Source organism: Bos grunniens, chromosome 1 (genome assembly GCF_055505025.1).
Source record: "Bos grunniens cultivar Pamir isolate PY7600 chromosome 1, Bosgru_T2T1.0, whole genome shotgun sequence".
NCBI lineage: Eukaryota > Metazoa > Chordata > Mammalia > Artiodactyla > Bovidae > Bos > Bos grunniens.
The window spans coordinates 30,805,773-30,822,864 of NC_141165.1; the positions used below are offsets into that span (position 1 = coordinate 30,805,773).

At 39.2% G+C, this 17,092-nt stretch overlaps 1 protein-coding gene across 16 annotated transcripts in view; it reads right to left on the minus strand.

Annotated features, from left to right (window-relative positions):
- Positions 1–17,092, minus strand: part of GK5 (glycerol kinase 5) — an 81,077-nt gene that overhangs the window by 52,375 nt on the left and 11,610 nt on the right. For 12 of the 16 annotated variants that reach the window (XM_086376175.1, XM_086375853.1, XM_086375020.1 and 9 more), the window contains 2 exons: positions 16,573–16,666; positions 14,879–14,954 (listed from right to left, as the gene is read on the minus strand). Coding sequence is in view for 9 of the 16 variants with exons in the window: in XM_086375020.1 (XP_086231146.1) it covers positions 14,879–14,954; positions 16,573–16,666 (170 nt within the window). In the remaining 7 variants the exon portion in view is untranslated. Of the gene's footprint in view, positions 1–8,354; positions 8,485–11,715; positions 11,864–14,878; positions 14,955–16,572; positions 16,667–17,092 lie in introns of those variants that run through there. The other 4 variants (XM_086375195.1, XM_086375618.1, XM_086375363.1 and 1 more) reach the window with 4 other exon arrangements.

The window sequence follows — 17,092 nt, forward strand, 5'->3', positions numbered from 1 at the left end:
ACCTGGGATCACTCTTTCTTCTGGGTTCACTTTCAATGTCAGAACCGCTGAGAGAAGTTGGAAAAAATCATGTAGCCTTCTTAATTGGTACCAGCCCCTACTTATGAGATATAAGCTCATCTCCTTTCTCAGAGTCACTAAAGCTGATGAAAGTCTTTCTTGTATCCCTAATCAGTTTCCTCTCCATTCACCCTCAAGGGCCCATCTAAATGTTCACCAGATTTCTCAAGCCCTAAGCCACCACTGGCTTCTTGTTTCTCAAAGGAAGTCAGGACGCAGGGAAGGACCTTCCTCTACTCCCCACTCCTCCACCAGTTACCCCTTCAGCCACTGTGGGTCTCTCTTGGTCCAGAGGAGAAGCTTTCTTTCTCCAAGACTAAGGCTGGCACCTCCATTTGGACTCTCGGTATCCATGCTTTCTACTACTTCATTTCACACGCATTCCTTCAGCTGTCTTCTCTAAACATGCTTAAATCTCCCCATCTTTGACCAAAACCAAAATTCCTGATGCAGGATGCCTCCCCACCCAGCTAAGCCCTCTTGGTGTTTCCTCATCACCTCCCATTATCTCAACCACATATAATTCGAATGCAGTTTAGATTCCCAATCATTCATGAAAATTATATTCACCATGGCCACCAATATATTCCTTTCTATTTCTCTGGCAGCATGGCTTGTGGGATCTTAGTTCCCGAACCAGGGATTAAACACACACCCTTGGCAGTGAAAGTGCAGAGTCCTAACCACTGGACTGCCAGGAAATTCCCCCTAATATATTTCTAATTCCCAGATTTACAGGATCCTTTTCCATCATCTGACTTGACCTTTCTGCAATACTGGCTTCAGATGATCACTTCCTCCTTCCTAGAAGTCACTTTCCTAAGTCTCCATGGTACCACTGCACTGTTTCTCCTCCTGCCTTTCTAAGCACGTCTCTTGAGTCTTCTCTGCAGATTTTTCTTCCGTTGACTGCCAGGTACATGCTGGTGTTTGCTGAGGGCTGCATCTGTAGTCTCTTTCTCTTTTAACTAGCTGCTCTCTCAGAAACCTGACTCACACTCATAGACTCTCCCAATCCTCATCTCTAGGGCCAGTCTCTCACTTAAGTTCTATCCCCTCACAAACAAATAACTGCCTTCCTCCTATCTCCCAAGACCGGACTTCCCTGGTGGTTCAGTGGTTAGGACTCCAGGCTTCCAATGCAGGGGGCACAGGTTCAATCCCTGGTTGGGGAAGTTCTGCACGTCTAGCAGTGCAGCTAAAACAAAACAAAACAAATATTGCTCATGCCATCTCAAATGCAACACATCTAACCAGACCTGCTGCTCCTCTCCCTCTGGCGTGTCACTCCTGAGCTAACGGTATCTTTCCGCTGCTATAGCCAAAAACTTGGGTAGGGAAGGTTCATCCTAAGTCCTCAAAGTTAGTTAAGTCGCTCAGTCGCGTCCGAGTCTTCGCGACCCCATGGACTGCATGCAGCCCACCAGGCTCCTCCATCCATAGGATTTTCCAGGCAAGAGCACCGGAGTAGGGTGCCATCGCCTTCTCTGAGGTCCTCAAAGAGATCCCTTAAATCTTGGGAGCTTACATTCTAGTTGGGGTTGAAAAACAAATGAGTTAATAAATAAAACACATAATTTCATACAATGAATATGCTTTGAAAACACTGGCATGGTAAAGGAACAGAGTAATTGGGGATGAGGTGACTTTTTGATATGAAATCAAAGACCTGAATAAGCAATAGCCTTCAAAGAGACTTCTTAGTCTCAGCCTTACTGACCTCAAATCCACTGTTCTTGCTACTTGAGAGTGGCATTGAAATATATACATTATCATGTGTAAAACAGATAGTTACTGGGAAGTTGCTATACAACACAAGGAGCTCAACCTGGTGCTCTGTGACAACCAAGAGGGGTGGGGGGACGCTTAAGACACAGGGGATTCACACACACACACACTATGGCTGATTCTCATTTTTATATGGCAGAAACCAACACAACATTGTTAAGCAATTATCCTGCAATAAAAAAAAAAATATATTCTTTCTAGGAAATTCCCTGGTGGTCCAGTGGTTAGGACTCTGCATTTTCACTGCCAAGGGCATGGATTTGATCCCTGGACAGGGAACTAGGAACCTATAAGTTGCATAGTATGGCCAAAAAGTGAAAAAAAAAAAAAAAAGCTAGAAAAAGAATATTCTTTGAAAATATAAAATTGATAACATTACTCTCCGGCCTAACAGCTTTTGATAGTTTCCCACTGCTTATAAGGGGCAGACTCTCTACCACAGCCAACGGCCTTCTCTGGTCCAGAGCCTGCCTTCCTTTCCAGGTTCATCTCAGTCAGAGCCCTGAGAGACTACATATGCCAGGTGCTGTTCTAGGCCAGGACATGACAGACAAAAGTCCCAACACTCATGGAACTTCTTTCATGAGAGAGATATAATTTTTAAAAAATGTTAATAAGTAAATAAAGTTTTTAGATATGAAGTGATTTTAGATATTTTTAAATTTTAAAAACCCAAAATTTTTAGTGATGAACAATATGAAGAAAATATAATGGTCAAGTTATAGGGAGGTATTAGGTTGGTGCAAAACTTAACTGCGGTTTTTGCCATTTGATATTGGAATACATTCTACATAAATGTGGTTATGTTATGTATCATTTTTATGTGCATTTCTCACTTTTTTTTTTGCTAATGACTTATCACTTTCTGTTTATTTTATATTTATTTTAGACTAGTGAAACGCTGTTAGACAAAAAGGAAATTCTAGAGATTTTCTTGAGTTCAAAATGGGTCGTGTAAAGCAGTGGAGACAACTCACAACATCAACAACGCACTTGGCCCAGAAACTGCTAAAGACTGTACCATGCAGCGGTGGTTCAGGAAGTTTTGCAAAGGAGACGAGAGCCCTGAAGATGCAGGGCATAGAGGCTGGCCATTGGAAGTTGACAACAGACCAACTGAGAGCAATCTTCGAAGCTGAGCCTTGTACAACTACATGAGAAGCTGCCAAAGAACTCAATGTCGACCTTTCTAAGGTTGTTCAGCATTTGAAACAAATTTGAAAGGTGAAAAAGCTCAGTAAGTGGGTGTCTTGTGAGCTGAAAAAAAAAAATCATCCTTTTGAAGTGTCATCTTTTCTTATTCTATGCAACAACAACGAACTATTTCTCTATCGGATTGTGACGTATGATGCAAAGGGGATTGTATATGTCAACTGGCTATGACCAGCTCAGTGGCTGGACCAAGAAGCTCCAAAGAACTTCCCATAGCCAAATCAAACTTGCACCAAACAAAGCACGGTCACTGTTTAGTGGTCTTCTGCCCGTATGAACCACTACAGCTTTCCACGTCCCGGAGAAACCATTACATCTGCGAAAGATGTTCAACAAATCAATGAGATGCACCAAAAATTACAACGCCTGCAGACAGGACTGGTCAACAGAAAGGACCAGCGGCACACTGTACCACCAACACTTCAAAAGTTGAACAAACTGGGCTTCATAGTCATCTGAATATTCAGCCTTCATATTCACCTGATTTCTTGCCAACAGACTACCACTTCTTCAAGCACCTCGATAACTTTTTGCAGAAAAAACACTCCCATGACCAGCAGGAAGCAGAAAATGCTTTCCAAGAGTTGGTCGAATCCCAAAGCACAGCTTTTTATGCTGTAGGAATAAACAAACTTACTTCTCATTGGCAAATAAGTGTTGACTACAATGATTCCTATTTTGATTAATGTGTTTGAGCCTAGTTATAATGATTTAAAATTCACAGTCCGAAACCATAATTACATTTGCACCAACCTAATAAAACAGTCAGGGAAGGTTCCTTAGAAATGCTCTTTGAGGTGAGGTCCAAGTGAAAAGAAAGGTAATTTCTTGGGTAAGATGGCTTCAGGCAGGGGGAGGAGCAGGTACAAAGCCTGCAGCTAGCAAAGTGTTCAAGAAACATCAGCAGGCTGATGCGGTTGTAGCACATGTAGTAATAACTCATGTTTCAACATTCACTCAGCAGTGACTTAGGTTTGCCTTCACTCTATCCGTGGAGAAATGGAGGGAAAGCAGAAAAGGAAATATTGTAAACGAATTGCTCGAGCCCTCTCTAACACAGTATACTATTCTGTGGCTCTAAATATATTTTGTATCATAAATAATTAGTGAGAACCATTAACATAAGTAGCAAGTGCCACAATAAAAGGTGTATGTGGTGCTGGAGGAACATAGAGCAATTTCAATACTTGCATCACCAGAGTATAAATTCCTAGAGAGCTGCTGTTCTGATTCGTCTTTATACTCAATTCAGTAGTCAGCCCAATGCTTTACTTTCAAGGAGCCAGTTACTGAGTGAACTGCGACGCAACGACTCATGGTTTATACTACTAATTGGCACACACCCTGGTCCGAGGTTAGTTGGTAGAAGCTCCCCTGAGAGACACAGTGATGGGAGAAAGAAAACAACTCGGGATTTTTTTTTTTTTAGAACAATCAAAATGGAAGAGATAGTTACAGTTGTTTTAGAAAACAGGCTAACCACAAACACTGATCAAATATAATGAAAAAATGTTTAACTTGAAGCATATGAAGAAAACAAGGACTGAGGAAAAAAAAAAAAAAGGTAACAAATGAGTTTCCTGGCATCTGAAGGGGGGAAAATGAGGAGGAAAAAATAAAAAGAATGTTCAGAGTTTTAGACTTCCTAACATCAGTTCTAAGGAAAACAACGTTTCTATGGCCACAACAACAGAATGCACTATGGACATAGGAGGGAAAAACAGTGAGCTGTGAAGAGGACGAGGTGCTGGCTGTGAGTGGAATGGACAACAGGTGGTTCCACAGGGTCAAACCTGCCTCTCTTTTTCTCTCAAAAATGAAGAAGTGCTTCATGTTGGCTCAGGGCTGGGCCCGTTCCTATGCTGTGTCTCAGCTGTTTGTTGGGGAGGTGTAGAACCTGCCAGCATTATACGTCACCATGGCTCATGGGAACCAGGGAACAGAATAAAACTCCATTATTTTAAGGAATTATAAAAGATGCAGGATGTGGCAGAGGGAGAGGGTGGGATGATTTGGGAGAATGGCATTGAAACATGTATAATATCATATATGAAACGAACTGCCAGTCCGGGTTCGATGCATGATACTGGTTGCTGGGGGCTGGTGCACTGGGATGACCCAGAGGGATGGCACGGGGAGGGAGGAGGGAGGGGGGTTCAGGATGGGGAACACGTGTACACCTGTGGCGGATTCATGTTGATGTATGGCAAAACCAATACAATATTGTAAAGTAATTAGCCTCCAATTAAAATAAATAAATTTATATTAAAAAATATTTTGTAAGATGAAAGATGAGGATTGAATTTCATTGAAATAAATATATCATGATATTTCAAAAACAAAACCAAAAATGCAGGAAGCCTTATGTGTCTGGGTTTTGCAGGAAAATATCCAGTGATTCAGTTCCCATGAAGCTTTCAAAACTCATAAAAGAATACAGATATCTCACAAAAAGACAGCAAAGAAGAAAATCCACAGTTAACTGCTTTAGGAAAACAGTACAACAGCAACCCCAGTAAGGGAAATGAACTGTCTTGGAATCTGATTCTATTTCTCCTAAAAGTGAGGCAGTATGGTTCTACTGCTGCATAAAATCTTTGCCTCCAACGAGGGTAAACTTGCTGCCACAAATGACCTTGCTTTGCAGCTTCTGATGAAAGCAATCTCGGTGGTCAATAACCCAACTTCCAAATCCAACTAAACGTGACACTTGCAATTAGCCATCCCTAGGAACACTCTCCTGCCGCCACTTCCACACCATCTACTTCGCCAGTTTGCCTAGGTCCTGAATTGCCAGCACTGACATTCTGATTCCCTTTAAATTGGGGGGTCGGTGGGACTTCCCTGGTGTTCCAGGGGTTAAGACTCCACATTTCCACTGCAGGGGGCCTGGGTTTGATCCCTGGTCCTAGAACTAATATCCTGCATGCCACTCAGTGTGTCCAAAAATAAATTAAAAAATCAGTTGGGGGGTTGGGAAGCGGGGAGAAACTCTGTACAAATCCTCAGCCTTTGTCTCTTCTATCCATATAATCTTTACCAGAGAACACACGTAATTCTTCACACTTCATCTACATCAGTGGTTCTCAACTGGGAGTTCTCTATCTCCCAGGCACATGTGGTAACATGTGGAAACATTTTTAGTTGGGAAACTTAGGAAGCGGGGTGCTAATGGTATCTAATGGGTAGAGGCCAGGGAGGCTGCTAAACACCCTACGATGCCCAGGATGTCCCCCAAGAACAAAGAAGTATCTGGCCTAAAATGGCAACAGTACCACTAGTTAGAAACACTGATCCCCACAGAAGACTTGAATTCACTTACTCCTTCATCTGACTCACGTACTAACTTGTGTCCAAGACACTAGGCGGAGAGTCGGGGTAAGGAGGAGGGTATGGGGCAACTGCAGATGCGGGCATCAACCTGTAATGCAGATTATGCTCTGAAAGGAAGAGTATCCGGAGGAAATGCACCACCTGTCTGGGGGAAATTCACATCCCAAATCGAACACTTTATCGTGTTTCCTCCTGCTCACCCTCATCACCACCTAACTCATTCCTTCTCTTATACTCTCTACAATTTCTGTCATGTCCTCCCAAAGATCAAAAGCAGTAATACTGGAAAATATTTTTAATTAAACAATTTTTTCCTGAAGTATATGTGACTTGCAATATTATATTAGTTTCAGATAGATAACACATTAATTCAATATTTTTATAGAATAAAATCCATAGAAAGATATTATCAAATATGGTCTCTATACCCTGTGCTGCACATAACATCCTTGTAACTTGGTATTTTTTAACTGGTATTTTGTAACTCTTAATCTCCTTCACCTATTTTTGGCTGAACCCTCACACCTCTCCCCTCTGGTAACCACTAGTTTATTCTCTGTATTGGTGAGCCAGTTTCTATCTAGTTACACTGGTTCATTTGTTTGCATATTTGATTCATTTGTTCTGCATAGTAAGTGAAAACGCAGGACTTGTCTTTCTCTAACTTATTTCACCAAGCAGAATAGATAATATTGTATAATTTTACGTAAACAGTTCTCTATATATATTTGCTGTTTTTCAGTCACTAAGCTGTGTCCACCTCTTTGCGACCCCATGGAGTACAGCATGCCAGGTTCCTCTGTCCTCCACTCTCCTGGAGTTTGCTCAAATTCATGTTTATTGAGTCAGTATTATCTAGCCATCTCACCCTCTGCCGCCCCCTTCTCCTTTTGCCTTCAATCTTTCTCAGCATCAGAGTCTTTTCCAATGAGTCAGCATTTCACATCAGGTGGCCAAAGGACTGGCGCTTCAGCTTTGGAATTAGTCCTTCCAATAAATATTCAAAGTTGATTGATATATTATAACTTATTTATCCTTACATCTGTTAACGGACATGTAGGGTGCTTCCATGTCTTGGCCACTGTAAATAATGCTGCCATAAGCACTGAGGTGACTATCTTTTCAAATCAATGTTTTCATTAGATAAATACCCAGGAGTGGGACTGCTTGTCGTCGTTGTTCCATCGCTAAGTTGTGTCCCACTCTTTGTGACCCCATGGACTGTAGCCCACCAGGCTTCTCCATCCATGGGAAATCCTAAGCAAGAATATATTGGAAGTGGTTGCCATTTCTTTCTCCAGGGGATATTCCCAGCCCAGGGATTGAACCCACATCTCCTGCTTGGCACGCGGATTATTTACCACTGTACTATCTGGGAAGTCTGCTGAATCATATGGTAGTTCTTAATTTTTTTTTAGTTCTTAATTTTTAAAGAACTTCCATACTGATTTCCATAGTGGCTGCACCAATTTACATTCTCACCAACAGTACACAAGGGTTCCCAACATTTGTTACTTTTTATCTTTTTGATAACAGTCATTCTAATACATGTGAAGTGACATCTTGTGATTCGGAATTGCATTTCCCTGATAAGTGATGTTGAGCATCTTTTCATGTATGTTTGCCATCTGTATGTCTTCTTTAGAAAAATGTCTGTTAAGATTTTCTGCCCATTTTTAAATTGGATTGGCTATTTTTTTCATATTGTGGTGTATGAAGTGAAATGAAAATTACTCAGTCGTGTCAGACTCTTTACGACCCCATGGACTATACAGTCCATGGAATTTCCCAGGCAAGAATATACTGGAGTGGGTAGCCATTACCTTCTCCAGGGGATCTTCCCAAGCCAGGGATCAAACCCAGGTCTCCCACATTGCAGGCAGATTCTTTACCGTCTGAACCACCAGCAAATATATTGTGTTGTATGAGTTCTTTTTACATTTTGGATATTAAACCCTTACCAGACTATCATTTGCAACTATCTTCTCCCATTTGGTGGGTTCCTTGTTTCGTGATGGTTTCCTTCACTGTGCAAAAGCTTTTGAGTTTGATTAGCTCCCATTTGTTTATTTTTCCTTTTTTGCCCCTCGCCTGAAGAAACAGAACCAAAGAAACAAAGCCTTAACCAGTGTCAAAGAGTGAACTGCCTATGTTTTCTTCCAGTTTTATGATTTTAGGCCTTTCATTTACATCTTTAATTCATTTTGAGTTAATTTTTGTAAATGGGGTGAGAAAATGTTCTAACTTCATTCTTTTATGTGTATCTGTCTAGCTTTCCCAACAGCACTTATTGAAGTCTCTTTTAAAAAAATTATATATTTTTGCCTCCTTTACTATAGATTAACTGACCACGTGTGCATGGGTTTATTTCTGGGCTCTTTATTCTACATGTCTGTTTTTGTGCTGGTACCACATTGCTTTGATTACTTTAGCCTTGTAGTATAGTCTGAGGTCAGAGACCATGACCTGCAACTTTGTTCTTTATGCTCACGACTACTTTACTATTCAGGGTCTTTTTTGGTTTCATACAAATTTTAGGATTATTTGTTTTAGTTCTGTGAAAAATGTCATAGGTATTTTGATAGGGACTGCATTAGATCTGTAGACTGTTTTGGGTGGTATGGGTATTTTAATAGTATTAATTCTTCTAACTCACAAACATGAGATATTTTTCCATTTATTTCTATTGTCTTCAATTTCCTTCATCAATGTCTTATAGGTTTCAGAGTACAGATCTTTCACTTTCTTCATTAAATTTATTCCTAGATATTTTATTCTTTTTGACTTGATTATAAATTGAATTTTTTTTATTAGTGTATAGAAATGCAACAAATTTCTGTACATTAATGTGGTATTCTGAAACTTCACTGAATTCATTTATTAGTTCAAACAGGTTTTTTCTTTTTTTTGGTGGAGTCCAAGATTTTCCTTTATATAGTATTATATCATCTGCAAACAGTGGTAGTTTAACTTCTTTCCTTCCAATTTATATGCCTTTTATTTCTTTTTCTTGTCTGATTGCTGTGGCTAGGACTTCCAATACTATATTAAATAGAAATGGCAAGAGTGGGCATCCTCATCTGTTCCTGATCTTAGAGGAAATGCTTTCAGCTTTTCACCACTGAGTATGATGCCAGGTGTTGATTTGTCCCACGGCCTTTATTATGGTGATGTTCCTTCCTTCTATACCAACTTTGTTTAGAGCTTTTATCATGAATGCATATTGAGTTCTGCCAAATGCTTATTCTGAATCTATTGAGACGATCATGTGATTTTTATCCTTGATTTTGTTAATCGTGTTAATTGATTTGCAGATATTAAACCACCTTTGCATTCCTAGAATAAATTCTACTTGATCATGATGTATGATTTTTTTATATATATATTGCTGATTTGGTTTGCTCATATTTTGTTGTAGGTTCTTGCATCTATTGTATCAGAGATATTGGCCTGTAATTTTTTTTATAGTATCTTTATCTGATTTTGGTATCAGAGTACTGCTGGCCTCACAGGATGAGGTGAGAAGTGTTCTCTCCTCTTTAATTTTTTAAAACTGTTTGTTTGAGAAGGCTACAGATATTAACTCTTCTAAAAATTTTGGTAGAATTGCCCTGTGAAGTCATCTAGTCCCAGACTTTTGTTAGTTAGGAGTCCTTTGCTGATTCAATACTAATAAACAATCTATTCAGATTTTCTATTTACTCCTGACGTAGTCTTGGAAAACTGTGTTTCTAGGAATTTATTCACTTACTCTAGGTTATCCAGTTTGTTGGCATATTACTGTTTGCTGTATTCTCTTATGATTGTATTTCTGTTATATTAGGTGTAATTTCTTTCTCATTTCTTATTTTCTTTACATTTGAGCACTCTTTTGATTTATAAGTCTGGCTAAAGTTCATCAATTTTGTTTATCTTTTCAAAAACTACAGCTCTTGGTTTATCTTTTCTATTTTTTTTTTTGGTCTCTATTCTATTTCCACTCTGATCTTTATTATTTTCTTCTTTCTACTGACTTTGTGCTCTGTTCTTTTTTGTTGCTTTAGATGGAAAGTTAGGTTATTTATTTGATTTTTCTTGTTTCTTGAAGGAGGCTTCTATCACTCTAAATTTCCCTGTTAGAATCATTTTTGCTGTGTCCTGTAGATTTTAGAAGGTTGTATTTCTACATTTTTCATTCATCCCAAGGTATTTTTTAAATTTCTTCTTTCTTTATTGACCCAATGGCTTTTGAGTAGTGTGTTTTCAGTCTCCACTTGTTTGTATTTTTACCAGTTTTATTCATGCAATTGATTTCTAGTTTCTTATTGTTGTGGTCAGAAAAGAGGCTGGACTTAATTTCAATCTTCTTAAATTTACTGAGATTTTTCTTGTGGCCTAGCATGTGATCTATCCTGGAGAATGTTCCATATGCCCTTGAGAATGGGTACTGTGCTATTTTTGAATGGAATGTTCTATAGATATTTATTAAGTCCATCTGGCCTAATATGTCATTTAAGCCCATTGTTTCCTTATTGGTTTTTGTCTGATCTATTCATTAATGTGACTGGGGTATTCAAGTTCTCTATTATTATTTTATTACTGTCAATTTCTCCCTTTATGTCTATTAATATTTACTTTATATATTTAGGTGCTCCTGTGTTGGGTGTATATATATTAACAAGTCTAATATCCTCCTCTTAGATTGAGAATCCTCCCTTTATCATTATTTAATGCCCTAAATAATGTCTTGGTATATATTTTGTTTTAAAGTCTATTTTGTCTGATATGAATACTGTTATCCCAGCTTTCCATTTCCACTCGCATGAAACATCTTTTTCTAAGCTCTTCACTCTCAGTGTGTCTTAAGCTCTGAAGTAAATCTTGGACTGCAAGGAGATCCAACCAGTCCATTCTGAAGGAGATCAGCCCTGGGATTTCCTTGGAAGGAATGATGCTAAAGCTCAAACTCCAGTACTTTGGCCACCTCATGCGAAGAGTTGACTCATTGGAAAAGACTCTGATGCTAGGAGGGATTGGGGGCAGGAGGAGAAGGGGACGACAGAGAATGAGATGGCTGGATGGCATCACTGACTTGATGGACGTGAGTCTGAGTGAACTCCGGGAGTTGGTGATGGACAGGGAGGCCTGGCATGCTGCGATTCATGGGGTCGCAAAGAGTCGGACACAACTGAGCGACTGAACTGAACTGAACTGAACTGAATTAAATCTTGTTTAGGTTGCATATACATGGATCTTGTTTTTTCATCCAGTCAGGTACCCTATGTCTTTTGATTGGAGTATTTAGTCTATTTAAATTAGAAGGGATAATTAATAGGCACATACCTTTTGCCATTTCGTTACATGTCTTCTGGTTGTTTTGTAGTTCTTTGCTCTTGTCTTCTTTTTCTAATCTCTTCTCTTTTGGTTTGATACTTTTTAAAAATTATGTTTGGGTTCCTTTGCTTTTGTGTATCTATTGGAGAACTTTGATCTGCAATTACCACAAGGTTTATATATATATATATCAATCTGTAAATATATCTACTTGTTTTAGAATGACTTCCCTGGTGACTCAGATGGTAAAGCATTTGCTTACAATGTGGGAGACCCGGGTTCAATCCCTGGGTTGGGAAGATCCCCTGGAGAAGGAAATGGCAACCCACTCCAGTACTCTTGCCTGGAAAATCCCATGGATGGAGGAACCTGGTAGGCTAGAGTCCATGGGGTCGCAAAGAGTCGGACAGGACTGAGTGGCTTCACTTTTCACTTTCTTTAGAATGATAGTCATTTAAGTTCAAACACATTCTAAAAGCTCTACTTTTTTTTTTTAACTAACCACCCCACAACATTTTATGTTTTGGTGTTATATTTTATATTTTCATGAGTATCCATTAAGTGTTCCCTCGTGGCTCAGATGGTAAAGATCTGCCTGCAATGCAGAAGAACTGGGTTTGATCCCTGGGTCAGGAAGATCCCCTGGAGAAGAGAATGGCTACTCACTCCAGTATTCTTACCTGGAGAATTCCATGGAGAGAGGAGCCTGACGGGGTACAGTCCATGGGGTCACAAAGAGCTGGACACTACTGAGTGACTAACATTTTCACGTTAACTGTTTATTGCAGTTATAGTTGATTAATATTTAACTTTGCAATTTTGTTTTTTAACCTTCACTGCTGCTTATTTAAGTGGCTCATCAACTGCCTTTACAGTATATTTACATATGTCAGTGATCGCACAGAGTCAGACACGACTGAAGTGACTTAGCAGTACCTATCCCAGGCTTAAAGACATGTCCTTGTGTGGGAGCATCCCTGTGCAATCTGCATGTACCCAGTTTTTGGTGAGAGACCTGGACCTGAAGTGAGCAGTAACTGTGTCTTCATTTGGGGTGCATGGAAAGCTGTCATCTTAGCAGGGCATAGAATTGGAATAGGAATGGTTAGAAGTGGAGCCAGATGTGAGCTGGGGCCTCTCCCAAGCTTAGGGCAGGCCCACAAGCAAACGGGTTAGAGCTGTAAATCTGAGCTAGTGCCTCTTCTCTCCAGTGTGACGGTGGTTTCTCCTTTGGCCAGAGGCATGGTTGAGGCCCAAGGGGCTGGAATCTTAAATTTGAGCTAACTCAACTTCTCCCTGGCACAGTGGTTATTTGTACTTGGTTGGTAGCAGTGCTGGAACAGGCAAGGCTGGAGCAGCAACCCAGTGCAGGTTGGGATGTGTGCTGGAGCAGTCCTGGCAGGGTAACCCGAGACCATGAGGTGTTTTCAATCTGCTTCTGCACTGGGACTGGAAGCAGGTGAGTCTGTGGCATGCTCTTCAAGTCTGGAGTCTCGGTTTCTATAGCTCTCTGATAAGCCCTGCTGCTGCTGCTGCTGCTAAGTCGCTTCAGTCATGTCCGACTCTGTGCAACCCTATAGACGGCAGCCCACCAGGCTCCCCCGTCCCTGGGATTCTCCAGGCAAGAATATTGGAGTGGGTTGCCATTTCCTCCTCCAATGCATTAAAGTGAAAAGTGAAAGTGAAGTCGCTCAGTCACGTCCGACTCTTAGCGACCCCATGGACTGCAGCCTACCAGGCTCCTCCATCCATGGGATTTTCCAGGCAAGAGTCCTGGAATGGGGTGCCATTGCCTTCTCCAAGCCCTACTGGTTTTCAAACCAAGCAGGCCTGTATTCTTGGTTCTGGACCTTAGGGTTAGGGTGCCCAATATGGTAAACCCCTTGTTTCTTAGGGATGATGCACAAGCCTGTATCCCCCTCCTCTTCTGGGTCACCCACTAGGAGTGTAGATCCTGATTAGATTGCTTCTCCTTCCTTCCTCCCAGACTCCAAATGGTCCCTCCTTTAATAACCTTGGTTATAGAAGAGCCTTTCTGATAGTCTTCAGAGTGTTTTCAAAAAGTACTCAATAAGTAGTTATAGTTTTGATATGTTTACTCAGGGAGGTGGGCTCAAGGTCTACCTGTTTCACCATCCTAATCCCATACAATCAAATATTAAAAAATTTCCACTTCTTTCTCTTTCCTAACACTGAATTAAAGGTAAAGTTCTTGTGAATTCAGCTTGATCATCTTTCTTAGACTTACCCTTACCCCTTACATCCACCACTTTTCGTCCCCACTGCCCCAAGCTCAAGATGCCTTTTAGAGTCTAGAGCTCTGTAACAAAGAAATATTTTACAATGATTTTGTTGTTTTTCTTAAAAAAAAAAAAAAAAAAGAAATACATGTTGAAGGCAATATAGGAGTGGTGGAAAGAGTATATTCTCTGGAACCAAAAAGATAATTTGGAATTTTAGCTTGATTTATTAACGAGTGACTATGAATAATGTAGTTATTTCTCTGCTGCTGCTGTTCCTAAGTCGCTTCCGTCGTGTCCGACTCTGTGCGACCCCAGAGACAGCAGCCCACCAGCCTCCCCATCCCTGGGATTCTCCAGGCAAGAACACTGGAGTGGGGTGCCATTGCCTTCTCCAGTTATTTCTCTGAGCTTCAGTTTATTTCTTTGTAAAATAGATGTAACCACTAACAGGTTTGTTTGTAAGGATACTGAAACCTGAAGAAATATCATAAGTATTCACTGTATGGTATCCATTATACTATTATAATCGTGTTTAATTCATACATACCTCATATGTTGTAAGTATTTAAAATTAAATTTGAAATAGACTAAAATAGAAATCATATCATAGTCTTGTGTATCCAAAATTTGTCAGGTTCTCCTCAATCTTTTTAGGTATAAGCTAATTTTTTAGAACTTCAATCCTCACTTAATCTGAATTTTAATGAAAGCAATAGTCTTTTTACTACTATTACTTTATATAAGTTAAGCCTAATTGACATGCAGGGAACTTATGTAATAAGCCAGAAAGTAAACCCAATTTCTTTTCTCTTAATCAAGCAACACCTCTTTCTTCACAAACTTTAAAACTCCCCAAACAGGTTTCAAAGCAATGTGTTCACTGTGGCATGAACCCAGTGATAAGAGTTCTTATCACACAATGCACTTACTTGTCCCATGTGATAAAAGTTGCTCTCTGTGTTGAAATGCCAAGACCAACAATTTGATTTGTTTCTATTCCTGCAGCTAAAAATAAAGATAGATAAAACACATTTAAAAACCTAGGAAGTTTATCTTTATAATATTATCATATGGAAAAGAAATTACTTAATATAATCTATAAGAAAAGCAACTTGGTTCAGCATTTTAATAACACAATTGGAGCTAATAAATAAAACATTACTAGGATGATTTTGTAGTGTTTTTTTTTTTTTTACTTAAAGAGAAAAGAAGTTATAATCTAATAATAATAAAATGTACTTTTTGCTTTAAAAATTAGAAAGAAAACAAACACCACTTAAAGTAAGTTAGATGGTATTTACTTCTTGATAACACTAAAAATGAGAATCTTCATTTAAGCAACGATCAGCTATAACAGAAGCTGGTTGATGGCAACAAAAGAAACCCTCATGGAAAGTAGCATAAATACTGAAGCACAGATCTTATTTACTACACAAACTCATGCTAGGATGCAAATAGAAACATGGATTTTGCAAAGTCCAAATTTCTGGAAATACAGCAGCTCACATGTTTCTGTGACATTCTTTTAAAAAAGCAATTTGTCCCACTGAACAAATTAGGGACAGCTTCAATTTGAGCTGTGCTCAATTTAAGGATGACACACCACCTCCTGTACAGTACTCCTTCCTAGTCTGATCATAAGGAAATAACAAGACAATCCCCAAACACAGGATAGTCTATTAAACAGATCTGTACTTTTGAAAATTGTCAGTGACATGAGGTACGTGGTCTATATTAAAGGAGACTAGACTGACTACTAAAGGCAATGCCTCATCTTTGTTGGATTCTGGATTGGAAAAAAAAAAATTATTCAAGACTGAGATAAGAGAGGAATAATGAGGATCAAGTATTAGAAAATATCACTGGGTTAATGTTAAATTTTCTGTGTGATGTTTACGTATGAGAATACTCCTTATCTTTGGAGATAATGCTTAAGTATTTAAAGATGACAGGTTATTAAATCATAACCAACTCTCCCCTCGGGCAGCTAATTTGAGTCTAGGAGAAAGCACACAGGTATTCTTCCAACTTTTTAAAAATAGGTTTTGAAATATTTCAAACCAGAAAAGTTAGGAGAAGCAATTCAGTCAGAGAAATGAAGTGAAAGACCTTTTTGAAATTACAAGTCCTCTTTCGTCATGTTCTTAAAGAAGGCTGTACTGAGACTGTTCTTAAAGAGCTAAGATTCCAGACCCTGGCTGCAGCCAAGAGAACACTTGCCCTAAGAGGTCGAACAGAAAAAAAAAAAAAAAAACTTATTTTACAATAAAGATAAGGCAGCTGTAAACTCCTGAGAGCAGGAACTGAGCTTTGAAACTTTGTTTACAACCCTCTGGTATTTGTACAAAACAGGAAATGGAATGGGCACTGGCTACAACCTGGAATAAATAGTAAGGTGAGCCTTTAATACTGCAGCTCAAAAAGACTTGAAGCAGAGGAGAGAGTTGCTGCTACCCTCCCTTGACAAAGTGGGTTCACTACAAACCACAAATGTCCTTCCTCCCCAAACTACTGGGAACCTGTGACTCCAATAAAATATTGTATGTATAATTCAGGAAACCCACAAAATTCTTATTATATACAAAATACATGTTACCATCTCTACTTTCATAAATCCAATTACCTTTGACAGATTCCTTTATTACAGCAACAAACTGAAGCCAGAGAACATCAGGATCAATTTCAACCCAGCCAGGCTGAGGATAAAGACTTTCTACCTATTAAGGAAAAGAGAAAATTCAGTAAAAACAAATCAGAACAAGTCAATAGCATATAGGCCTTAAGGGCACCAGTTAAAATAATTAAAAACAAGATTTTATTTATTATCTAATGTTAAGATGGAAAAAATATGAAATAAAAAAGGATGATACACCAAAATAGCAGTTTTATTCAGTTCATGAAATTTACAGAAGATTTTATCTTTATTTCCCAGGCTTTCTACAATGAAAATCCATTATTTCTGTAATTTAAAAAAATGTCAAACTTTAAAAAGAAAAAAAAAACACCTGGACAGGATGCATGGAGAAGCTATTTGTAACCTCCAAAACGTATATGGTGGCATACCAGACCAGCTGACATGCCTTTTGAGCAACCTATATGCAGGTCAGGAAGCAACAGTTAGAACTGGACATGGAACAACAGAC